The 27,420-nt window shown below is 35.8% G+C and overlaps 2 protein-coding genes and 1 pseudogene across 3 annotated transcripts; 1 reads left to right on the forward strand and 2 right to left on the reverse strand.

The window, feature by feature from the left end:
• Positions 1 to 992: 992 nt before the first annotated feature.
• Positions 993 to 4,602, forward strand: LOC110636719 (probable LRR receptor-like serine/threonine-protein kinase At3g47570). Its single transcript, XM_021786536.2, has 2 exons — positions 993 to 3,794; positions 3,904 to 4,602. The coding sequence occupies exons 1-2, from the start codon at positions 1,061 to 1,063 to the stop codon at positions 4,302 to 4,304; spliced, it is 3,135 nt and encodes a 1,044-aa protein (XP_021642228.2). The 5' UTR covers positions 993 to 1,060; the 3' UTR covers positions 4,305 to 4,602.
• Positions 4,603 to 4,767: 165 nt separating this feature from the next.
• LOC110636718 (RAP domain-containing protein, chloroplastic-like) lies at positions 4,768 to 21,729 on the reverse strand (annotated as a pseudogene).
• A 1,928-nt stretch (positions 21,730 to 23,657) lies between these two features.
• LOC110636732 (inactive glucose-1-phosphate adenylyltransferase small subunit 2, chloroplastic) lies at positions 23,658 to 26,480 on the reverse strand. Of its 2 annotated transcripts, XM_021786555.2 has the most exons (9): positions 26,165 to 26,480; positions 25,773 to 26,063; positions 25,404 to 25,673; positions 25,146 to 25,313; positions 24,951 to 25,054; positions 24,717 to 24,828; positions 24,435 to 24,530; positions 24,212 to 24,337; positions 23,658 to 23,891 (listed from the first exon to the last, which is right to left on the reverse strand). In XM_021786555.2, exons 1-9 carry the CDS (start codon positions 26,468 to 26,470, stop codon positions 23,775 to 23,777), a joined length of 1,590 nt encoding a protein of 529 aa, XP_021642247.2. In that variant the 5' UTR covers positions 26,471 to 26,480; the 3' UTR covers positions 23,658 to 23,774. The 2 variants fall into 2 exon arrangements, 1 of the variants encoding a protein (XP_021642247.2); XR_009141359.1 differs by lacking the exon at positions 23,658 to 23,891 and having other exon boundaries at positions 24,435 to 24,535.
• Between the last annotated feature and the right edge of the window lie 940 nt (positions 26,481 to 27,420).

Below are 27,420 nucleotides of genomic sequence, written 5' to 3' on the forward strand. Positions count from 1 at the left end.
TATATTCAGAGTGTGTTAGAGTTATAAATTATTATTTAAATTTTTAAAATTAAATGGTTTTTTAACATATCATCAGAATTTTTCAAGATAAAAATTCAAAATTAAAGTATTTAAAAATTTGAATATATTTTCTAAAAAAAATTAATATAAAATAAATAGATATATACTTATTGAGACTTTAAATTTAATAAACTTTCAATTGCTTGGTTTCAAAATTTTACAAATTAGCTAGTATTGCAAAATGTTATTAATTGGTCAAACTTCAGTCATAGTATAATAAAAAAAATAATTAATTTAATTAATTAAATCAAAATCGACCAGCAATACAATTCAATTTATAATAAAATAGTCTATTAACTATATTTAATTTAATAAAAAAATAATTAATAAACAAAATTTATTATTATTCAGAAAATTATTTTTATTGGCTTAGATTATTTTCGAATAGAAGATTTTAATTATTCATATTTATATATTTTTTTCTCTGATAAGATGATTATATTGTATTTATTTTATAATATTTATTAATAAATTATCAAATTTTCTATGTAAAAAAATACAATTCAGTTTATAATTAAATAGTCTATTGACTATAATCGGATGAAATCAACAAAATCCCAATTATGAAAACAATTTCATTTTGATTAATTTTTTTAAATAATAATTTATGAGACCTTTAATTCAAATAATTTATCATTTAACTCTTTCATATTAATTTTTATATTTTTAAAACAAATTTACTTATTTTTTAATTATAAAAATAAAATCGTAATTATAACATAATGATCATGCAGTGTGAAGAGAAATTAATTAGTCAAAGAAGCGTATCAATTTCAACGGACACGACACAACACAAACAGTAAATTAACAACACAACATTGAGAGTCACTGAGATATGGGTTCCACTTTCACATATTTTCAAAGTTTTAGCGTGTTTCAAGCAAATTTCTGTGCCACATCTTTATCTAAGATTGAAGTCTTCAGTTACTTGCATGGTTGAGGGCCCTGAGGCCCCCAGTCATCTTGAAAAGCTTGAGCTTTGTCAGTATTTAGTATATACATGTACTCCTCTTCCTTCAACAAAAAGCCAACTCTACCACATATGGTTTTGGAAAAGATGGGTTTCATCTTATGTTTTCTCTTGTCTGCTACACTGCTAAATATCACTTCTTTAACCATTGTTACTGTCTCTGCAACTCCCTTCAATAATATGACAGATAGGCTTGCCCTGCTTGCCTTCAAATCGAAGATAATTCATGACCCTTTAAGCGTCTTTAGTATGTGGAATGATTCTCTTCACTTTTGCCAATGGCAAGGTGTTAGATGTGGCCGTCGACATGAAAGAGTAACAGTCTTAAATTTGGGGTCAAGAGGCTTGGTGGGTTTCTTGTCACCTGCAATTGGCAACCTCAGTTTTTTACGATCAATCGATCTTTCAAATAACACCTTCCAAGGAAAAATACCTGAAGAACTTGGCCATCTTTTTAGACTGGAGAATTTAATCTTGAATAATAATTCTTTCTCAGGGGAGATACCAGGCAACCTGTCAAACTGCTCCAAGCTTGAATACCTTGGCTTGGCTGGTAACAAGCTGGAAGGGCAACTTCCAGCAGAGCTTGAATCCTTGTCTAATCTTAAAAACTTCATTATTCATTGGAACAATCTCACAGGAGTTATACCTCCTTTCTTTGGAAACCTTTCTTCTCTAGTTAGTATATCTGCAGCCGGTAATAGTTTCCAAGGAAATATCCCAGATACACTAGGGCAACTGAAAAACTTGGAATCTCTTGGACTTGGTACAAATGAACTTTCAGGTACAATCCCTACATCCTTATTTAATATATCCTCCCTTCAAATTTTATCCTTGTCTGAAAATCAACTTTCTGGAAGTCTTTCATCAGAAATAGGCTTCTCTTCTCCAAATCTCCAATATGTGCAACTAAGGTCAAACCAATTTATTGGTTCCATCCCACTCTCCATAGCCAACTTTTCAAAGCTGCAAATTTTTGATTTAGGAGACAATGAATTTTCTGGGAAATTTTTAGTAAATTTTGGAGGAATAAATCATCTATATGTACTTTCTTTGAGCTTTAATAAGCTGGGAAGTGGGGAGCCTGATGAATTCCATTTTCTCCACTCGTTGACCAATTGTACCAATTTGTACGCATTGGATTTAGTTGCTAATAGTTTTGAAGGGTTCTTGCCCAATGTTTTAGCCAATCTTTCTGTAGGACTTGCATTTCTTGGTGTAGGACGAAATCAGATATCTGGAAGTATTCCTTATGGGATAGGTAACCTCGTCAACTTAGATCGCTTGGGTATGGAACTTAACCAACTCACAGGTCCTATTCCTCCTGATGTTGGCAAGCTTCATAAGTTGCAACGGCTTTCTCTAGCTTACAACAATCTCTCTGGGAAAATTCCTGAATCTATTGGAAACCTAACTCTGTTGTTGGAACTAGACTTGCACGCTAATGGATTGCAAGGTAGCATACCTTCAAGTATTGGCAATTGCCATAGTTTGTTGGTCCTATATCTTGGCAGAAATAAACTTGGGGGTAGTGTTCCTAGAGAACTTTTCACTATTTCAGCTCTATCAATTTCGCTAGATCTATCTCAAAACTTATTGGCTGGACCTTTACCTATAGAAATCAGTAATCTGAAAAATTTAGTGCAACTGAATCTTTCTGAGAACAGGTTTTCTGGGGAAATTCCTAGCACCCTTGCTAGTTGCACCAGCCTTGAATATCTATACATGCAGCATAACTTGTTCCAGGGATCCATTCCTTCATCGTTCCGTTCATTGAGAGGTATCCGCAAGCTTGACCTGTCTCATAATAATTTATCAGGTTCAATACCAGAATATTTGGAGACCTTTTCCTTTGAGGTTTTGAACTTATCCTTCAATAACCTAGAGGGCCAGGTTCCAATTAAAGGAGCATTTTCAAATGCAACTGCAATATCAGTTGATGGGAACAATAAGCTTTGTGGAGGTATATCTGAACTTCGGTTGCCCAAATGCACTCTAAAAGAGTCTAAGAAAAGGAAAATGCCTCTGTCACTTGTGTTGTCAATATCAATAACATGTGCCATTCTTGTAGTAATTGCTGTGTCATCTACCTTATACTGCTGTCGGAGAAGGAGAAGAAAGAAAAAGCCCTCTTCAGATACATTGTTGCAGGAGCCATTGCAAAGAGTTTCTTATGGAATGCTTCTTAAAGCGACTGATGGATTCTCTTCTTCTAATTTAATTGGAGTGGGAAGCTTCGGTTCTGTATATAAAGGAATCCTTGGTCAAGATGAGACAATTGTGGCAATCAAGGTACTTAACCTTCAACATCCGGGAGCTTCTAAAAGCTTCATGGCTGAGTGTGAAGCCTTGAGAAATATTCGTCACCGAAACCTAGTAAAGATCATAACCGTTTGCTCAAGCTCTGACTTCCAAGGAAATGATTTTAAGGCTCTGATTTATGAGTTCATGTCCAATGGAAGTTTGGAGATGTGGTTACATTCAAACCCACAAACTGGTGATCAGGGTAACGAAGCTAGGCATCTAAATCTTCTTCAAAGAATAAACATTGCCATTGATGTGGCATCTGCACTTGATTACCTGCATCACCACTCCCATCAGCCCATTGTTCACTGTGACCTAAAGCCGAGCAACATTCTTCTTGACAGTGAGATGACTGCCCATGTTGGAGATTTTGGGTTGGCAAGGTTTTATCCTGAAATTACAAGTTTAAATCAAAACAGCTCTATCGGAATAAGAGGAACTATAGGATATGCTGCTCCAGGTGAACACATTATTTTTACATTTCTGCATTTGTTATCTTAGTTCTTCTAATACTCTAATTCTCCTCTTGTTCTGTAAATATTACTTATGTAAAATAATTTTGTTAATAGAGTATGGCCTTGGGAATGAGGTTTCAACTTACGGAGATATCTACAGCTATGGGATCCTATTGCTGGAGATGATAACAGGGAAGATGCCTGCTGATAACATTTTTGAGGAAGGTCTCAATATTCACAATTATGCAAAAAATGCCATGCCAAATCAGATTCGAAAGATTGTGGATCCAACGCTTATACACACCAGAGTAGAAAATGAAGAGGCTGACAACAAGAGCAATAAAACTCCATCAAACTCAAGGGGCAACAGCCAACTTGCAGTGTTTGAGGAAGTCTTAACTCGCCTTATCAAAATTGGAGTTTCATGCTCAATGGAATCACCTCAAGATCGCATGGAGATAAGTCATGTCCTCAATGAACTATACTCGGTTAGGAAGCTTTTCAGGAAAACATAATATAGGTTCATAAAATATAAAGTATATATATGCTCTAAACTCACATGAGATTGGCTCCAATTATATAAATAGGTTCTACATTATATGAGTCTAGTGCATATACACCCAGAGTGTAAGCAATAAGCTCTTATCCTAGTTAATAAATGTGTGCAAGTTAATCAACATCGATTATCAACCATTGGACATGTATCTTCCAACCAATGCAATGGCCGAGTTTTCAGTGTGCACTGCATGTGCTAGTGTACCAACTGAATCATTTTTAAAATAGGAACTAAGCTCAGATGGTGTTTTTTATGCATTTTGGTGAGAGAGGTACCAACCACTGTGCTTCATGTGTCTTATTTAAATGATGAACTAGACATGAATACTGGCATATGTCCATGTTTCTAGCCCTTCACATAAAAGAGCTTTGCCATGAATATATGAATTAGAGTGACATTTGAATATTACAGAAGACTTATCAGAAGCATAATATCAGGTGATCTTTATAAGTTTTATAGCTGAAGTGATAGAATAATGAGGACAAAAGAAGCAAGTAGAATCAATTATATATTTGAACAATACATTGCCTGAAAACAAAAAGGATTTGCACCAATGAAGCTACAGATAAATTAATTATACAGAAAAATCCCCTCTTGTCACGTGTCTAGCAAAATTGCACAAACCCATTTCTTGATTCATCCTTTCCCTTCCTTCACCGCCACCAACCCCCACCTGCCCCCTCCCCCCTTCCCTTCTATCTCTCTGAGTTTATCAATCATTAACGAACTTTGAGAATTTCTCTCAGAAAGTCTAGCTGCTCAAAACCACCTTGAAGTTTCCCCCACTGGAAGAAAAAAGTTGAAAAAAGAAACATACTATCAATTTATATATCATATAAATAGTCAAAATATTTAATTGGGAGGAAGTTCAAACCAATATTCAGTGCAAGAAACGGTTTGCTATCATAAGCCCAGCAATGGATTCTGCTATTGTTTTCAAGAAAAAGTCATCTCTGAAAAGCGAACATGCTATGAGATTGCTATACAAGAATTGAATGGGTTACAAAAATTTGAGCAAGCACCATAGCACTAGTTTCAGTAATAAAATATTGTAGTGGACACTGGCAACATGTCTAGGCCAGAACTCCAAACTAGCTAGGGAAATTCTCTTATATTTTTAAGATGGAAGGATTTAAATGAGGGAGGCCTGACATCTGTGTATCTGACACACAAGTGCATGTATTCAAATATGATAATCTTGAATCAAACTCAAAACTAAAAGTGCGTGCAGTAGACTAGAATGAAAAATGTACTATAAGAAAGAACAACAAATTTCATTCCATTAAGACTTCATCACTTTCTGTTATGCTATACTAAAAGTATCATAAGAACATTAAACTCTCCAAAATTTTCTTTATGTGCACGCATAAAGATACAGGCATTGCAACTAGAGGACTAGGGAGGAAAATGATGCAGCAGAGTGAATTTGCTGCAGGAGGATGGACAGACATTTGAAATTCATTTCCTGGTGAGGCACTTAGCATAAGCATTTCTGTTATCCCCATCAAAGAAAATCTGGTTCTCCAAATCTTCTACCCCAATAAGAACACAAACCATTCATTGCTAGTTTGCCCATTTACCCACAAATTGGACTAGAGACAAATATGTAATGAACCTCCCAGCAATATGATTTTGTGGATATAATGTTGATATTCTGCTAAAATATTTAACCACCAAAATATATGCACACTCATCTCGGCAATCTATCAACTTAACATCTTCCCCGTGTTTTGTTTGTCAACACAAGTGTGCATAGGTAAACATAACAATGCAGGAATGAGAGATGTGGAAACTCACCTCTTGATAAGACAATGAAACCACTTTCCAACCAGCAGCAGAAATGTACCGCCGTTTCAACATGGTATGCCCTGAGGGTACTCCTACAGAGAAGCAACAAAAGATAGAATTACTAAATTAAAAACTAAAAATAAGTGATAGTTATTACAAGACTTGATTAGAAATCAGTAAAAAGGAGATTATATCATATATGCTATAATGGTACCAACCAGTATTTCTTCAGAAATGACTTGGTCCATCGTTCTCTGAAGCAATCTTCTTATCAATTACCCAATCAAGGCCAGTGCTTACCAAAAGACAAGCAACTTCATTCTGAAATGATGAAGTTATTTTCTGATTAAATCTTTTGGTTTTCCCAGCGCTAGCAATTTTCTTCTCTAGATCACCTCCAAGAGCTAACTGAAGATGTGGATACTCAAGCTTCAGGCATTGATTTACAAGATGAGCCTAAGAAGCAAACATCATATCCTCTCTATATTGCTCTGAAATCCTTTGCTCTTCAAAATGGCTTAGGGTTTTCCAAATATTAGAAAAGAAAGTTTGGTTCAGCTGTCCAAGAACGGCATGTGACCAAGCTAAATTACCGAGTTGATCCCTATTAAATCTGAGTATTGGAGGGCCTAAAATCCCCTCACTATCAAGATCTCCACTCCCATTCTGTCCTCCTCATTGCAATTTGACGTTTCTGCCTTTGAGTATGTTGTGCACTACGTGATTTACCATCCTCTCAAACACAGGACTACATCCATGGTTATGACATCTTCCACTATCATCAAATAAGCCATATCAATTACAAGTTTAAACTATACTATTCATCAACCTAATTACAACCAAAAGAACCTACACTACATAACTGTTCATATTAAATACGTTAATTAGTCCTCTCAGTCTTTTTTAGACATAATCTAATATATTTACTACTTCAATTGCTACACCACACAAGGTGTCTTTAACTATATGGGAAGGAGCTCTCTCATCAATGGACAAGAATCCCTTCCTCTTGAATTCTATGCCCTTTCTCCACCATAGACCGAAACTTCTTTCCATCTATGGGACTGCAATGAGCAGAAACACCTCATCAATGGAAAAGCCACTCAAGTCACTCCATATGGGAGAAGCCACTCTCTTCAATGAGCAAAGCCAAATAACCTTTTCCTTATTCTCCTATGTATAGTGTTAATTTCCTTAATTCTAATTTGATAAGGAGTCCAACTCAATTTAGAAATAACACTAAAATAGGAATTCTACTCTATATATGAAATATACCTCTATCTAATTGAGAAATATTTCTCCAACTCAAATTAGGAAAAAGTCTCTCTCCAAATCCCACTAGGATTTTGAGTCATAATTCTAACAATCTCTACCTTGACTCAAAATCCATCAACCATTACATGCCTTGAATTATTGGGTGTCATCAAATCATCAATTCTTCATACTTGAGCTTGAACCCTTCAAATCTTCATTCTTCAATCTTCATCTTGGGTGTAACTTACTTTTTTCTTAAAAAAATCTTCGCGTCATCAACTTTTTTGATTTTGCATCAAAAGCTTCACCTTAAATTCAACTCTCCACCATCACCATTATTGTATGTTGTCGCATGGTATTTTGCGGTCGCCTGGACAAACACTCACCGAAGTGGGAAAAAGTGAGGAGTCGCCACTTTAATTTTGACGGAAATTAAAGGAAACCATTTGTACATAAAAAAAGGATAAATTAAAAGAAACCACTTCGAAAACAGAGATTCTAGGTTCGGGGCCCATATACGGGCGGGGAAGGTGTTAAGCACCCCGCCTCGTCCCTCTATGAGGGTAAACAGATTTAACATTATGCTCTTTACAAATTAAAATCGAAAGTTATGAGGGTTATAATGATGATGTTAATCCCTTAGATAAAAGGGAATATTTGATTTTTCACTGTTTCGGGTTACCCAGATATATAAGTACATGAGACAACCCTTAGTGAGTTGGTATTGCGTAGCTGTTTTTGTTTAGAGGGTTACTTTGCGTATTGTGCTATTTTAGTTTGGATTTGAGAGAATCCGGGTAAAAACCTCTCCCGATCTCTAGGGGTAATCTGTTTAAAGTTTGAGTGAGGAATCTCGGATAAGAACTCTCCTCCGATCTCTTTAAGCATTTATTAAAATTTTGGTTGAGAATCGGATAAGAAATCTCCTCCGACCTCTTTAAACATGTAATTTAGAGTTTTAATGAAGGATCTCGGATAAGAACTCTCCTCTAATCTCCACATATTTATTAAAATTTTGATTGAGAATCGGATAAGAACTCTCCTCCGATCTCTTTAAGTTTGTAATTTTAGAATTTTAATGAAGGATCTCGGATAAGAACTCTCCTCCGATCTCTTTAAGTTTGTAATTTTAGAATTTTAATGAAGGATCTCGGATAAGAACTCTCCTCCGATCTCCACATATTTATTAAAATTTTGATTGAGAATCGGATAAGAACTCTCCTCCGATCTCTTTAAGCATTTATTAAAATTTTGGTTGAGAATTGGATAAGAACTCTCCTTCGACCTCTTAGAATTTAATTACGATCGTATATCGTAAGAACCTTAGACTAAGGGTTCCGGCATCCGAAAATGCTGGGAACCCGAACAAGGCTTCTCTTAACCCATTGATACCTTATAACTAGGTAGGAGATACCAGACTGAATTTTTACCGATCTCCTGTATGATAGCCTTACCAGTACCTTTTGATAGACAATGTTCGATCTCTTTCGTTTACTAGTATGGGATCCGATCTTACCTCGATCCCCCACTATACCAGGCTATCTCCTGAGCTTGTTTAGTGGTTCGACTTCATAACTTTTCCTCTGATTTATTATCCAAACTTTTATTATTTTAAAGAACCTCTCGTGTTAAGATACAGCTACCAACATTTTATCAAACTACCTACATGTTACCCGTAACCAGAACAACGACATTTGAAGGTAATAAAGGCTAAGAACAAATAAATAACATGAACTGATGAACAAAAAGGTAAACTCAAGAGAATAGCCACCTTCGTGAGGCTCTTTGACATAACATAAACTTGACAAAAATTACGAGCATGAAAACAAAAAAATAAAAACGAGCACTTGATAAAGCAACGGTCTAGACGCTCACCTGTAGGGAGTTGAATCTATTGAACTAACTAAGGAGTCACAAATATTGTGGAGCTGCATGCTAATAGTCTGGGGACTAATGCTTGCCTTAAAATAAAGAATACCAAGTTAGAATGCAGTCGAGCCAAAAGTAACAGTAACTGGGTTGAAATGAGATTGGGCTTGGAAAATAAAAAGTGGATATGAAGACAAAACTAAAACTGAGAGATGGTATCGCAGAGTAATGAACAAACTGAAAATGAAGAGTTTCAGTGTCCAACACTCCTTCAATGGAAATACTTTAGAAAACTGGTTTCTAAAGTTTTTCTATTTTGAAAGTTTAAAAATAGCAAAGTAGCAAGACTGAATCAATTTTCAGAGCCTTTCCACTATAATCACCACCCTTTTTCTTCATCCTCCGTCCTCTTCAACAGTATTGCATGCAAGTATTTATAGGGAATGGGTGCTCCCAATGAAGGCTTAGGATTTTTCTGAGGGAGATGGAAGGTTTGGATTTTAAAGGACATGATCTGATGCCTGAGAATTGAAGAGAATCAAAATGGACGGCTGAGATCCTATTCAGAATATTTGTCCTTTCTCTTTTCTAATCCAACAGTTCAAAATCTTCTTGTCAAGGGAGATCTGAGGGCCGGGAATAAAAGGCGCCGGTCTTGTCGTCTTCTCTTTGATCCAGGGCTTCGGGCTTGTCCTTACAAGTAAGATCAACGGTGAAGATCGGGATGTATAAAACTGTCATGACATGTCCTGGCACCTGTTAGCAATGTGGGCGATTGTGCAAATGAGGCATGCGGTGAAGATATGATCTCGTCTGCAACGCTTTAACTACCTCGGCTCTGATTATGATGACAGTTATTGGAAGTTGTCTCATCCTCTCCTGGCTTTCCGATCTCCCATTCCTTCCGATCTTTCTATTATGATCCTTTTCTGATCTCTAGTACCGGGCTCTTCTCCCGATCTCCCCCATTCCAGAACCTTCCTCTCTATCCGAGCTGCTTCAGTCAAAGCATTTAATCTTTCGATTACTGAAGCATCCGCTTTGATTTTCACTAGTAATAAATGCTCAGACCCCCCCTATATATATGCCTCAATGGGGAATTTCTCCCACATTTCATTCCTTCCTCTTTTCATTTCTCTCTTCTTATGTTCTAGTTTTTCCGGTAACATTATGGCCATGGTGACTGCTTTTGATCTTTTTCCGACTATTCTCTTTGCTCCCCGACTGAAAATTTACGAACTCGGTGATCGAAAAATTATGATAACCACATCTGATAACAGTGAGAGAGCCGGACTAATTTACCGCTCAAGATCGAAAACATCGATCGCACCGATCTCGAGTCGATCTATTGATATAATCAATGAACCGATTTCGGGCGAGAAGACTGCTAATTTCCCTCTTTACATCGGTGACTACCTCTTGAAGTTCATTTGGCTCCTCACTACATCGAGCGTCCCGACTGCAGCTCAGCTCTGGTCGATGACATTGACGATGACTCCTCATCATCATGAGAGTCATAGTCACTCCATCTGAGCTGTACATCTATCCGATGCCTATGGCTGGCTTTCTGATCAGACATATCTTTTGATTCAGCCACAAGACTAGGCTTTGACATAGGTCCTTACTAGGCAGAATGTACTACCGATCTCTAGAGATCACCCAAATGATGTAATCTGACCTTTAAAGGATGTAATCTGATCTCTTGAGATCGCCTAAATGATGTAATCTGCTCTTTTGGAAATGAAATTTTATTTTCACAATTATCATTTTACTATTATTGCATTGGTTATTTTTCGATCTCTAATGTGCATATCCGATCTGATTCCTAACTGAATAGCCCTAAGCCGATCTGTAACTCTGAATATCTTCCTTAATCCGCCAATCTTAAATCAGCCGATCTCCCCTTATTTATTTATGGAGTTTCTGGAATGTTCTTGCGACGTGTCAGAAAAGCGGGCGAATTTCACTAACCGATGCGCCGCTTGGGACACTGTGAGCATTGAATGCTTAGACGAGTATAAATGGGGAAGGGTCAGTCAGTTGCTCCTTTATGTTTTTTTCAGCACTTCGCGAGCGGTTCCAAAATTCTTTCGTTTCTTCAAGTTCTTCCGGCACCGATCACACTCCGGTAAGGACTTTAATCCTTTTCTTACTTAAACCTTTTTATTTCTTTGAAAATGAGCAGCGCCGAGGACTAGGTGAAGTGGTCATCTATGTCTCGTGGTCGTCGGATGAAGTTGAAGTGGTCGGACTAGGTGGGCGATTTGAACCTCCTACGACCTCTGTTTCAACCCGTGGTCAAGCGGAACCATCAAGACGAACACATCCCTCAGGGAGAGAAAACCTTCCTATGGATGAGTTGCCGTCAATCCTCCAAGAAACCGATCTGCAGTCGATTAGCTAAGAATACAACATTCGGACTGACTCATACGAGCTTATCAAATGCCATGGCGATCTCCGAGCTGATCACTTCTTTGAAGAAAATGATGCGATCATGATATATGAAGAGCAATTAAAAGTCGGGCCGCGGTTTCCTCTTGATAACTTCTTCAAGGACGTTCTGAAATTCCACCAAGTATGTATAGCCCAAGTACATCCGAACTCATGGCGAATTCTAGTGGCTTTCAGAGGCTTATGCCGAGCCAAGAAGCTCGAGCCCACAGCAAAGGTTTTTGCTGAGCTGCATAGACTTACTCGTCGAAAGGATGACGAGTATTGGTTTTTCCAAGCCAAAACGCACTGTGGGCTTTTTACCGATCTCCCCTCTTCACTGAAAAATTGGAAGAATCGCTTTTTTATTCTGAGGAGCAAGATTCCGAATGGTTTTAAGGGTTTTTCACGTAGCTGGCTGCATCTAGGCCCATCAATTCCGAAGCATGTCGCCCTAAGTAGGGAAGAGGGCGCAATGGTAATGGAGCTAAAGGATCAGGCGGCCACTTAGAAGTTCTCCTGTTTAGATGCGGTGATGGCCTAACTGCACCATTGGATGATGTGGCTGGTTATCGGTGAAGAACGCGGGCTTCAGCTCTCTGACCTCGGCCCTTGTACTTTCTACATCTCTGATCTCTGGGCCTTAGCGAACTCACTGACTTTTCTTTGTATAAGTATGGCAGGCAGCGAGGCTTCCAAAGAGAGCTGAAAGTGTAAGAGGGAGGTCTCCAAGAAAGTGCGGGATATGAAGCGCGCCGAGGCCTCACAGATGCCAAGGCATGATTCAGGAGAGGTGCAGGAGGATGTTACACGAGGAGGCTAGTCCCGACCCTCGGGACCACTGATCCCTGAAATAGAAGTAGTCTGGTCTCCTCCTCGACAAGAAGAACCATCGCCTCCACCTTCTCCTCCGAGTGCGGAAGGTGGTCCTTCCCAACCTACTATGAGGACCCTTTCCCGCGGTGCCCAGGTCCTCATTCATTCCTTGGAGAAGAACTGAACTGTACGGGAGAATCTGAGTTTGGCAAAGGTTCTGGGAGCTTTCATATGCCTCCAGGAGGATCGGCACAGGCTGACCCAGGGCAACATCGATGATCTCCTGGCCCAAACGATGAGCTTGAGTGTGGAGAGCTTGGTGAACCAGCATATCATCAGGGAAAATGCTCATCATTTGAGGCAGGAGATCTAGAAGATGAGCCAGGATGCAGCTTCCGCCCGAGCCCAACTTTCATCCACCCAGGACTATATAGCTGAAATTGAGGGGCAGATGAAATTCTATGAGGATAAATTGGCCGAGCAGGCTCATGATCTTGAAGAAGCTCGGGCACTCCAAGCTGCTGATGTCCGCTCGCCTCACTGAAAAACTTAGAGCGAAAGAAGAAGAGGCAGTGACGAGGGAGGCCGATGCTTACGTGAACGCCCACAGGGACCTTTTGGTCAAGCTCAAGAGGCGTTATCCTGAGGAGGACTTTTCTTGGATGGTGGACCTGGCTCCCCAAGACGAAGAGGAGAGCGAGGAGGAAGCTGAGGGAGATAGAGAGGGTGAGCAAAATGTAGAACAGGCTGGGGGTGATCCTCAAGCCGAATGACTTATATTTTTTTACTTTGAAATGAAATGAAATTCTCTTTTGTTTGATGAGATCGGAAAGTATCTAAGTTGTACAAGTGCCTGATTGTTTGAAGTTAGAACATCAAACTTGAAAGCAATTATTAATCTATGTATGAGAGGTCGAAAAAACATTGTAAGCATGAGATCGGCCTAAGCCGAGAACAAACACCGAACGGAACTTAAGATTATTAGAATTGGAAACCTGATTTGAACACTTAAGATCGGAAGCACCATTAAAGCCGGATTAAAACCTTAACTTTATTAAACGATTATCCACAATATTTATAAAAGGGAGATCAGAAATAAGACTGGATGGCACGAAGACCTTATGTTGGTTTGATTTAGTTTGATGAGAGATCGGAAATGTGATTGACTGGCAAGGAGACTTGATAATTGGTTTGAGAGATCGGTAATGAATTGAACGACATGGAGACTTGGTCTTGGGGATCGATTTCGAAGTCTATTGATTTTGGGGATCAGCCAAAATATGGTGTCGACATATGTGCGACTTTCTACATGTCGTAGCAGCTCCATCTTCAACCAAACCCACCAAGATCATTCTCATGCTCTGATACTAATTTGTTGTGTACCGCAGAAGCGTGTAAACTGTAAATAAATAAAGTAAACACATAAAATATCAATATTTGCGTGATTCACCCTCTCAATATAGAGCTATATCCACGAATATACCATCTTCCACTATTATCAAATAAGCCATATCAATTACAAGCTCAAGATATACTACCCATCAATCCAATTACACCCAAGAGAACTCATACTACATAATTGTTCATAGCAAATACATTAGTAAGTCCTCTCAGTCTCCTCTAGACATAAACTAATATATTTACTACTTCAACTGCTACACCACAAATGATGTCTTCAACTACATAGGTAAGAGCCCTCTCATTAATGGACAAGAATCCCTTTTTCTTGAATTCTATGTCCTTTCTCCATCATAGGCTGAAGCCTCTTTCCCTCCATGGGACTGCAATGAGCGAAAGCCCCTTATCAATGGGTAAAGTCACTCTCCATAGGCAAAGCCACTCCCTATAGACTAAGCCACTCTCTTCAATAGGCAAAGCCAAAAAACCTTTTTATTATTCTCCCATTTATAATGTTAATTTCCTCAATTTTAATCTGATTAGGAGTCCAACTCAATTTAGAAATAACACTAAAATAGGAGTTCTACTCTATATAGAAAATATATCTCCATCTAATTGAGGAATACTTTTCTAAGTCAAATTAAGAAAAGGTCTATCTCCAAATCCCATGAGGATTTTGAGTCATAATTCTAAAAGAATAGCATTCAAACTAGTTAGCGTCCTTGAAAACATTATCCAAAGACTTGAGCAAAGGGTCAGCTGGCTCATATAGGGAAGCAAAAGCTCATTAAACATGACCAAGCTCTTGCTCTTAGGAACTATGAATTGTAATCGATGCCCTTTGTGATAATGCTGAAAAGATATCAGAAGCACAATGCTACATCAAAGCAAAAGCTCCAGCAACATTAGCAACATTCTGAGAATTGAACTCGGCAACCTTGGCCGAAGTCACCTCTACAACTCTATCCATTTCTGACAAGTAATGCAGCTCTCCATCTATCTTGGACAATGCCCGTGAAATATTTGAGATACCTTGAGTTGAGCATTCTGGCAAAACTGTCATTGCACTACCCACCAACATCGACATCTCTTTGTCATGCAAGTGCCAGCGTATGAGTTTTCATCATGAATCCTTCTCCATGTTCTCAGCAATTCGGTGAAGGGCAGGGGCAATATTCAAAGGTGAAAGAGGTGAAGGGCTCAACCTTTTCCAACAGCCATTATCATCTCACCAAGTTCAATGGAAATTAAAGAGGAACTATCTATTGAGACAATAGTGGAAGTTGAAGAATTTCAAATCATAGAGTTCTATTATAGGAAGTCAATCCTATAATTATGTATATAATATTCTTCTTAATTAGTTAGTTAATTAGTTAGCATAATTAGTGGGATATCACCCCAATTAGAATACTTAATTATAGAATCCTTTGTATATCAATACTTTGTATCTCATTCAATAAAACACACAGAAAAATATTCACTTCATAGTATCAAGCCTTATTGGAAAAAAAAATTTTTTTGCTTAAGAAAACTATCAGAATCGTTCCTGTGGAGTTAGGTCACCATCTCAAGGTGACATTTAAGTCTCACCGCCCACCCAAGAAGGAAGATCCCTTACCAGCAACCTCACTCAGGAAATCCAATCATCAGAAGACCGGTGAGTGATGCTCACGCGTCGGTACAAGCTCCTGCCGCCGTCCCACTCTCTGGCATGTGGAGGCGCATTCGACGTCCTGTGCCGCTCTGGTCCCTCTCGCCAGCGTCGCCTTGGGCATATACTACATCCCTGTTAGTTGTTTTGCCATAGGGTGCCTTTGTGGGGGTGATTTGTCTTGGTCCACCTATTGTTGGGTATATTTCTGGCTTCTGTTACACTGAACTGCTTTAAAATTATGTCTTGAGGTGTGTTTGCTCTGTGTTTATTGGTTTGGGAAAGGAGATTTATGTGATTTGCTGCTGTGAAATTTTTTTTTTAATGGTGGAAAGTAAAAGTGTAATAGCTGATGTGATTTCTGTGATGACTAAAATCACGGAACACAAACTTAATGGTTCTAATTATCTGAATTAGAGTAAAACGGTTCGGGTTTATTAGCGGAGTATCGATAAGGATGATCATCTCACCCAAGATCCACCTACCGATGATACAAAGCAAACTTGGATGAGGGAGGATGCTCGTTTGTTCTTGTAAATTTGAAATTCCATTAATAGTGAGGTAATTAGCTTAATTAATCACTGTGAGTTTGTTAAAGAATTGATGGATTATTTAGAATTCTTATATTCGGGTAAAGAAAATATCTCTCGTATTTATGATGTATGTCAGGCATTTTATTGTGCAGAGAAACAAGATAGGTCTCTCACAGCCTATTTTATGGATTTTAAAAGGATCTATGAGGAACTTAATGTCTTAATGCCGTTTAATCCTGATGTGAAAGTTTAGCAAGCTTAACGAGAACAAATGACTGTCATGAGTTTTTTTGCTGGTCTTTCCCCAAAGTTTGAGAGTGCTAAATCTCAAATTCTTTCTGGTTCTAAAATTTCATCTCTGCATGATACTTTCTCAAGAGTACTTTGTACTGAAGCTCCCCAATTCTCCTAATTTATTAATAGTGCTCTTGTTAGTCGTACTAACAGTGGTAGAAAGGAGGCAGTAAAGGAGGTTATAGTGGCAATAGGGGTAACCAACATAGTGGGGAGGTTGCCCTTAATTGTGATTCAGGAGGAATTGAATGTTACTATTGCCATGAGCCAAGTCATACAAAAAGGTATTATCCGAAACTTCAGAATAAAAACCCACGATCCCGGATGGCCAATATGATAGTTGATGACTCTTCAGTAGCTCCTTCTGAGAAAGTAGTTTTAGTATCCGCTGTATAATATACATAGTTCTCATAGTATCAGGCCTCTCTAAAGTCCTCTAGTTCTCCAGTCACTGCAATAGCTGAGTCAGGTAAATCTACTACATGCCTTGTCTCCTCCAAATGGGTCATTGATTCTAGTGCTACAGACCACATGATAAGTAATTCTAACCTTTTGTCTACAATTCAATCTCATCATTCTTCATCCTCTATTGTTTTGGCCGATGGGTCCAAGTCTTGTGTCATTGATTCTGGCATTGCAAATCTCACACCATCCATTTCAGTATCATCTGTTTTATGTCTACCCAAATTCGCCTTGAATTTACTCTCTGTTAGTAAACTTACTCGAGTCTTAAATTATAGTGTCTCATTTTTTCCTGATTATTATTTGTTCCAAGATCTTACGATGAAGCAGATTATTGGTAGAGAATACGAGTCTGGAGGCCTCTACTTCCTTGATAAACAGGTGCCAAGATCTCTTGTTTTTTCTAGTATTTTAACTCCTATTGAAGTCCATTGTCGGTTGGGACATCCGTCTTTAACTATCTTGAAGAAGTTATGTCCACAGTTTGAGTATTTGTCAGTTTTAAATTGTGAGTCCTGTCAGCTTGCCAAACATCATCGTTTGCCTAAAGTGTCTCAAGTCAATAAACAAGCTTAATCCCATTTTGAGTTAGTTCATTTTGATGTATGGGATCCACATCCTGTTATTTCAAACTCTGGATTTAAGTTTTTTGTTACATTTGTTGATGATTATTCTCGTGTTAATTGGTTATTTTTAATGAAGAATCATTCAGAATTGTTTTCTATTTTTTGCGCCTTTTGTACTGAGATTCAAAATCAATTTAATTCATCTGTGCGTATATTAAGAAATGATAATGCTAAGGACTATCTTGCTGGTAATTTTCAAACCTATATGTCACAAAAAGGCATTCTTCATCAAACATCTTGTATTAACACTCCATCCCAGAATGGGATTGCTGAAAGAAAAAATAGACATCTCCTTGAGGTAGCACGTGCACTCCTTTTTCAAATGAAGGTTTCTAAATAGTTTTGGGCTGATGTAGTTTTTATAGCTTGTTTCCTGATTAATCGTATGCCATCATCTGTCCTTAACGGTGACATTCCTTATACCATTTTATTTCCTTCCAAATCTTTATTTCCTATTGAACCTCGTATCTTTGGTAGTACTTGTTTTATGCAAGATGTTCGTCCACAGGTTACTAAACTAGATCCCAAGTCTCTTAGGTGTCTCTTCCTTGGATATTTTCGACTTCAAAATGGGTATGGATGTTTTTCTCCAACCCTTAATCATTCTATTGTGTCTACTGATGTTACCTTTTTTGAATTTACTCCATTCTTTCCTCCCTCACCTATTTATAAGAGTCCGGGGGAGGAAGATGATCTCTTAGTCTATTATGTCCTTCCAGTGTCAAGTCCTCAGTTAGGTCCTCAGAATTCTCCTGCACCAACACTGGCTCAACCCCCTCGCCCACCTGTTGTTCATGTTTATTCTAGGAGATTGGGGACTCTTGACTCAAATCCTCCCCTAGCATCTTCATCAGAAGATCTCGTTCCATCCACTGCTCCTCAGTCTCACTTAGACCTTCCCATTGCTCTTCACAAAGGTAAACGTCAATGTACTTATCCTATCTCTTTCTTTGTATATTATGATCACTTGTCTCCTTTATTTCATTGTTTTATCAGTTCTCTAGATACTATTTCTATTCCTAAAACTGTTGCTGAGGCATTATCCCATCCGGGCTGGCGTGTTGCAATGGAAGAGAAAATGGTGGCTTTAGATACTAATGGTACTTGGGAATTATTGCATTTGCCTCCGAATAAGAAAGCTATTGAATGTAAATGGGTTTTTACAGTCAAAGTGAATCCGGATGGTACTGTGGCTCGTCTCAAGGCTGGCCTTGTTGTTAAAAGATATGCTCAGACTTATGGAACTGATTACGACACTTTCTCTCCTGTTGCTAAACTGACTTTTGTTTGGTTGTTTGTTTCTTTGGCAGCTAGATATGATTAGCCTTCACATCAGTTAGATATCAAAAATGTTTTTCTTCATGGTGATCTCCATGAGGAAGTTTATATGGAGCAACCACCAGGTTTTATTGCTCAGGGGGAGTTAGGCAAAGTTTTCAGGCTTCGAAAATCCATTTATGGCTTGAAACAGAGTCCTCGAGCGTGGTTTGGCAAATGCAGTGAGATAGTTCAGCAGTTTGGTATGAAGAAGACCAAGTCCGATCATTCGGTATTTTATAAACATTCTAAAGTTGGACTAATCTTACTTATAGTATATGTTGATGATATTGTTATTACTGGAAATGACTCTGCAGACATTTCATCACTTAAGTCATTCCTTCAAACTTAGTTTCAAACAAAAGATTTGGGTTTGTTAAAATATTTCTTAGGCATTGAAGTTTCAAGATGTAGGAAAGGCATCTTCTTATCTCAGAGGAAGTATGTCCTTGATTTATTGACGGAAACAGGAAAAATAGGTGCCAAACCATGCAGTGCACCAATGACTCCAAATCTTCAGCTCACAGCAGGAGATAGTGAACTATTTGAGGACCCTGAAATGTATAGGAGATTGGATGGCAAGCTTAATTATCTCACAGTGACTCGTCTGGATATTGCTTATTCAGTTAATGTTGTAAGTCATTTTATATCCTCTCCTACTATTAACCATTGGGAAGCTTTGGGGCAAATTTTATGTTACTTGAAGGGTGCTCCAGGTTGTGGTCTTTTATATAGCAATCATGGACACTTAAATATTGAGTATTTTTCAGATGCAGATTAGGCAGATTCAAAGATTGATAGGAGATCCATTACAAGATTTTGTATCTTTGTTAGAGGAAACTTAGTATCATAGAGAAGTAAGAAATAAACTGTAGTTTCTCGTTCGAGTGCTGAATCAAAATATCGAGCTATGGCCCAAGCTGCGTGTGAAGTAATGTGGACATGTCAGTTATTGGAAGAAATGGGTTTTGAGACCTCATCTCCTGCCAAACTATGGTGTGACAATCAAGCCGCTCTCCATATCGCCTCAAGTCCAGCTTTTCATGAGCGTACTAAGCGTATTGAAATTGATTGACACTCCCTTTGAGAAAAGATTCAACAGAAGATCATCTCAACAGGGCATGTCAAAACCGAGGAGCAGTTAGGAGATATCTTGAAAAAGGCTTTGAATAGGGCTCGAGTTGATTACATTTGTAACAAGTTGGGCATGATTAATATCTATGCTCCAACTTGAGGGGGAGTGTTATAGGAAGTCAATCTTATAATTATGTAAATAATATTCTTTCTTAATTAGTTAGCTAATTAGTTAGCATAATTAGTGGGATATCACCCCAATTAGAATACTTAATTATAGGATCATTTGCATATAAATATATTCACTTCAAGTTCTTATTACTTTTATTGATTTTATTTGTTCAGATATTCTAATGGATGCAAAGGATAACATGAAATTCTTCAATTTAATATTGTTCAACTCAATTTTGCGAATATCATTTAAAAAGGAGATGTAGTGTGATCTTCCCATGAAATTTCTATTTCTCACACATTTTAAAATTCTAAGGTCGAATCTATTTAAAGTGGATGTTGATGGTGCGGGAGATTCTTGTACTTTTGTTGTTTAGACCTAAAATCAACTCGTGATCAAGTTTTTTACAAGTGGAGGTGAATGATGGGGCATGAAAATTGAACATAATATTACATGCCCAGGGCGTGTCACAGGCTGTCTTACATTTGTCAACTTCTTTTTTTTCAAATTTTCAAGGACTTCTAGCTCTAAGTGGACTCCTTATTTTTCAAGATAGCTGTATTTTTATATTCTATATAAATTAGGTCAATTAAACATTATTCCTAATTAGTTTAGGTCTTTTAAATTATCTTCCTACTTAAATTAAGATTTAAAACTCTACAAATACTCATATATTTACATATTCTACATATTTTTGTCTGTTTATTTTGATAATGTTCTTTTCAATAAAGCTAGTTCAATTTATTTATTTTAGAATTTGAATTAAGTCCTGTGTTTATTTGAATATTTTTAATTATATCTTTTTTATTTTCAATAATTAGATCTTATTTATTTTCAAGTGTTGATAGTATGCCCAATCCTTTCGTGCACTGCTTGCTACGTCAAATATCCTTCTCCAAATCAAAATTAATATCATCTTCTAAGCCCTTATTATTCTTATTAATCCTACTCTTGCTCACCAAGTTCTTCTTGTTCCTTTTCTTCTTCTTTTTCTTTACATTAATCAAATATTCCATCTTTTGACTCAATCCCCTATCCTCAATTGACTTGCAGGCAACCTTCCTAGCCCTCAAACACCAATCCATCCCATCAGTGTCTTCAAGCAATTTCGATTTTTTTTTTTTTCTCTTTTTTGGGTGCTTGAAACACAAGGCGTCAATATCCCCAAGAAATTTCAGTTCCCAATCCTCTACGCCCTTATCATAATCACTACAACAACACTTATAGTGCTAATAGCTACATCTCTACCCGAATTTACTCACCTTACTAGTCCAAAACCCAGTTTGAGATTTGGATGAACAACCCAGTTCTTAATTTCATCAATGGATGATTACGAGATTTTTTTGAGGATTGAAAATGAAGGTTTATGCAAGGGAAAGAGTTTAATAATCCTTCCATGCTTCTTTCTGTTCTATGTATTCTACTGTTTGAGGAAAATAGTTACAAGAATCAATAAAATCTTCTGTTATATTAATGGCCATGAAGACAGAAAGCAGAAGAAACCCAGCAAAGGAATCCAGTAGCAGAGAAGAAATGCACCTTCAAATGTTGAATATGGATGTGCGCAAGCAGCTTATCCCAGCGCGAAGGAAGAGAAAGAGAGCAGAGATCATCCTCGTTCATGGTGATTACTGGACAAGAGAGTGTAGGAGCTTTCACTCAAGAGTTGGAGTCTCGAAGATGCTTTAACCGATGTCATTTCATGCTTTAAGATTGGCTTAACGCTCATATGCTAATTAGAGTTTAAATTTAACATATTTTAAACCTTTTATTGGAATTAATTTAAAAAATTTAATTTAAGTTAGATTTAATTCAAAAATCAATAAGATAATAATTTCTAATTAATTTTTATAAAAATTAAGAATATAATTCATTAATTAAATTTTTTTTATTATTCCTTTATTTTCAATAGTACTTTTAAATATAAAGAAATTGATGTATTTGTATTTTTTAAAATGTGTTAAAATATCCATTACACTTTTATTTATTCTGCAATGATAGAATTTTTTTTAAGAAATTCAAAGAATTTTGTTAAAACAATTTTTAAAAAACAATAACTAAAAATCTACAAATAGTTTCAGTTTTTATATATAAAGAAAAAAAAAAAACAGAAAATTGACAATGATATCGAAAATATTTAGGAAATTGAGTTTCTTAATTTTTAATAATTTAAAAATTAAGAAATTAAACTTTTTAATTATTTATCTAAATTAAAAAAAATTAGCTTAAAAAATTTAATTTTTTAGATAAATTAAATTTTTTAGATTAATTTGAATTGACTAACAAACTCCGTTTTAAAAATTGTTAAGTTAAATTGGATACATATATTTAATCAATTATAATATATGTAATTCATTTTAATTTAGCCTAATTAATCATTAATTTTATAAATTAAAATCCATAACCAAAATAAATATTTTTTTAATTTATATCTTATTTTTTATTTTCCTAATCTTATAGGATTGTGTTAAAATGTGTATTAGTATTAGGCTTTTTTTTTTTTTTTTGTCTTTATTTACAAATATGTTTTATATGAAAACTAGTTAATTATCTGTGCATCAAGTGACTTAATTACGATAATTTTATTTTTAATATCATTTTATAAATATTAATTTTTATTTTTATAATTTTAGTATATATAATTCATAAATTACATTTTAAATATAATTACAATAATTGTGTAATAATTAATAAATAATAATAAATGAATATATTTTTCTAAAATAAAGAAATAAATATATTTAGATAATTATGTTTTATATAAATATTTAAATCAAATAAAATAATATCAAGAAAACCAATTTTAATTTAAATATATTCTTCATATCAATAAATATATTTAACATTAATGATAGATAAATATAATTAATTTTAGTTTTCTTAAAGCAATTAAATTTTTATATTTTAGAAACTAAATTGTTAAAAGTGTTTAATTTAGACACAAAAAAAGGTATATATTAATATTATTTTAAATCGTAGGAGCATTTTGTAATTTTCCTTAGAAATATTACCCTCTTTCATTTTTAAAATTTTTTTTTAGTAGAGGGTCGGGGAAGTAGAGACTCGAACCTAATTTTATCAAATAAGTAATATGATATTAACTACTAGATCAAAATGGGCTAAACTGATTGTTCTTTGCTTAAGGCTTGAAGTTTAATTTAATCTATTTTTAACTTTTTGTTCAATTTAACCTAAAAATTTTAATTTAAATTCAATTTTACCCTAAAATCAAGAAAATCAAGAAATTGAGTTTCTTAAGTTTTAGACTTAAATCAAGAAATTTTATCTCAAAATTAAGAAATTAAACTTTTTTATTTAAATCAATAAATCAAGAAATTTAGCATATAAAATTTTAATTTTTGTGATAAATTGAGCTTAAATTGAAAATTTTAGATTAATTTAGACTAAAAAATAAAAAATGAGCTAAATTAAACTTTTCCAATAAATATAGGAGCTAAATTGAAAATTTTGCCAATTGTTTTTCATATTGACCAGCCACAGCTGTAAAAAGGGCAAAATTGTGAAAAAAAAAAGAAGTGGGTAATTTAAAAGAATTATTATTCTTTCAAAAGATACAGAAATGTGAAAACGTACATAAACAAAAAAATTTTGAACAAATAGAATTTTATTCTTCAGTTGTACTCTTCTGAGTATGTACATTTCAATTCTGAAACTACATAATTATGGTGATTTAATTATTAAAGAATCAAGCAGAGAAAAATAACAATGAACATGCTTAATAAAATCATAAAATGCTGCCATCTGGGATCACTGCATTCTGTAGGACAACCACTATTCCTTCACTGATTATGTACCCATTAGCTTCCCTGCTGCCTTCTTGCACTTTGTCCTTATTAATGATCTGCATTAACCACAAATAATAGCAATTCTATGTAAATTTTCATTAATCTTGATTACAGCAGATATTATGAAATCTTTATCAATGATATATATATATATATATATATATATATATAATTGACTCTGACTAGAGCTCGAATTTGAAACCTTATAATCTTAGAGATGACTTCAATTTTTGCACATAGTAATAACTCTAGATTTTTAATCTAATTAAAGATTATTTGTATCAGGATAAGTTATTCCTAAAGAAAATAAATTAGAAACTAATCCACTTGCCAGCTAAACTAACTCTTGGATAGAGTTGCTCTTGATTCAACATACCATTACGTTTCTGCCAATTCTTGCATTCTTGTCTATTAGAGCTTGCCTTATCTGAGTATCATCACCAATTCCTATTGGAATATCCATGCCCTTCACATCAATTCCACTCTTCTGAATATGCTTTATCTGTTTAATACACACACATTTCTCTTAAAACATTGTGCTCTTTGAAGCAATAAAGAATCAGAGAAAATAGAAAAACATTTTTAGATGTGACTCTCACTTGGTAATCAGAGCCCATGATCACTGAATCTTCAATTATGGCTCTATCTCCAATTCTTGTCCCCATGCCAACTACTGTTCCTTTGATCTTGCACCTCTATTCTTAGAAAGGTCAAAAACATAATTTTCCAGGAAGCAAGAACCAGACCGAAAAAGAAAAAAGAAAAAAGAAAAAAAATTCAGACAATATTGCAATTTCTAGTACTTGTTCATGTTCTTGTGATCAAAATTTCACCAAAAAAAAAAAATTAAGGTCTAATGGATATTTTCCTTTCCTCCTTACATTGAGAATGCAACCATCTCCAATAACACTATCTGTTATGTCTGCATCAGTTATGGTAGTTGGAGGGAGATAGCGCGGCATGGTGTACAGAGGAGAGTCTATATCACAGAAGCTGCTATGAAAGGAGCAAGTCTTTTTGTTAGTTGATGAGAGGAAATTATAGATGCGAAATTTTGGTAATGCTCATTGTAATGGTATAAAACTTTCACCCTTACTGGTATTAAGATTACTGACTTATATCCCATGTTTGATCTCTTTATGATTTGCATGCTTGCTTCATAAAATGCTGAAATGCTACTCAAGTCCTCCCAGTATCCTTCGAACCGATAAGCGTGAACCTGGCATTTGCACAAAAGGAGAAATTCAGAACAGGTTTAGACAGTGGACAGAAGAAAAGAATCTGTGATGCCCCACAGAAAAGAAAGCGACCTTCATTCCAGTGGATATCGCACCAGGTATCACTTCAGTTCCAAAGTCATTTGCCTTGGGAAAGTAAGTGTCTAGAAGCTTTGTCATAACGTGTCTATTAACTAGGTAGATCCCCATACTGGACAACTTTCTATTTGCAGAATCATTAAATTTTCTGGAGCTTTTTACCTGCAATTAGGAGGTGGAGATTCTTCAGATAACTCTGGAGTTACAGAATCAAGAAATTTGGAGTAGGATATATTGATGAAAGCAACTTACTGAGGTTGCAATTCTTGGCTCCTTCTCTGATCTCAAGCTAAACTCTGCAACTTCATTTTGTGAATTCACTTTCAATAGGCCAAAACCTGGGTCTGGTTCTCTAATATAATCCAAAGCTGCAATGGTTATATCTGCCTGGCTACTCCTGTGCGCTTCTATTAGTTTCTGGTAGTCCATTTTGTAGAGATGGTGGCCAGGAAGGATCAAAAACTCCAATACCGGGAACTCTTCCAGTACCCACAAGCATCTTCTCATAGCATCAGCAGTTCCCTTATAGGAAGAAAAAAGAAAAGAAAAGAAAAGAAAATATCATGCAGCAGCTGCAAAGCATCAGGTACAAATGTAGTATGAAATAAGCCATTACTAGACCTGAAACCAGCCTTGGTCTTCAGGACTCTGATAAGCTGCAATCACTTCAAGAAAGCCTTCTCTGCCAAGGCCTAGTCCATTATAAGCTCTTGAGAGGTGAGAATTGAGAGATGTAGAGTTGAATTGTGTAATGGCATATATCTTGTTTATGTTACTGTTAATGCAGTTGCTCACAACTGCATCAATGATCCTATAATTTGCTGCTATAGGAATTGCTCCTTCTGATCTTCTCTTTGTCAATGGATAGAGCCTCGACTCTGATCCGTCTCCAAACACAATGGCTGCAACACTCTGCCATAAATGAATGCTCAAACATGATTTCAGACAAAACCGTTTTGAATAGAAAATTCATCAAAAGGTAAATTCAAGAAAAGGTTAGAAGAAAAATGAACCTGATTTACTGGAGGGGATAATGAGATGGGATATTGAGGTTGCTGGGAATTCGATACGAATAGGCTTCGTGAAGGGGACGATAAATTTGATAAACATTTTCGACGATTATGACTCAATTCAAGAATGGAAAGCTTTGCCTGGACTTGGAGATTTACAGGGTTGAAACTAGGAAGCTGCGATATCATCACCATGACAAGGAAGAACAAGAGTCTAATAAACTTACACGAGCAATTATTGTTTTTCCCTCTAAATTTGTGATTTAATAGAGAGAAATGGGAGAGAATATTTGGTTTCTTCCTCCTCATGGCTATTTGAGACAGATCTTCCTTTCTTAGCTGGTATTTGTTAGCTACTAAAAGCTTGTTTAGTATTGATGTTGAAACCTGCTTTTTTAAAAAATAACCTCTTGGATATCATTGAAAATGCAGTTTGAATAAGCTGTTTACTAAAATACTTCAAGTTCATTATAAAAGTATCTATAATAACTCATGTATCTAATATGGTATTTTTCTCGACAGTTGCTCAAGCAGTAATATTAAATAGATTTTAAGATAGTAGGTATATACCGATTAGATTTATGAACTTGTTTAATGATATATACATCATTAGAAATGAAGTTTCCTCATGTTTTATGAGGACAAGATGCCTGTTTTCTGATACTATGTTTAACTTTGATTCTAAGCTTCTTGTTGCTTTTTGCTAGTTTTTTTTTATTCTTTGGCTTGATTTTGTAAACTTTTGTTTGTTAGAAGTGAATGAAGTACCTAGAAGACATCCTAATTGCTAAGGTTGGGATCTCTGTGGGAAAGTTTCAAATTCAAATGTTTTTATGTATAGTTTATAGAAAGTTGATAGCTATATAAAGCTTTAAAAAAAAAAAAAAAGTCTGGTTGCCCATAATATCATATGGCTTGTGCAATGTTAAAAATTAAAAATAAATAAATAAATAATTAAAAGCCTCATGGGGTTGGCTCAAGGGTAAGGATAATTCATCGAATCCTATCATTGGTCTCTTAGTATGGTAACATATCTATGATTAAATATTTGGTTTCGGCATAGATGTGTTGGGATACTTTTAAATATGTGTGAGTGTAAAAGGCACAATATTTCCTTCTGGATGTGTGGTCAGCCTATTTATATACTGCACATATTATGGATACTTTCAGTTGTATGTAGACGTGAGAGGCGTAATATTTCCTGTCAAATGTGTTATCAGCCTATCTATACATTCTTTTACGTAATATTTGTTATTGTT

The sequence above is a fragment of the Hevea brasiliensis genome, chromosome 2 (genome assembly GCF_030052815.1).
Source record: "Hevea brasiliensis isolate MT/VB/25A 57/8 chromosome 2, ASM3005281v1, whole genome shotgun sequence".
NCBI lineage: Eukaryota > Viridiplantae > Streptophyta > Magnoliopsida > Malpighiales > Euphorbiaceae > Hevea > Hevea brasiliensis.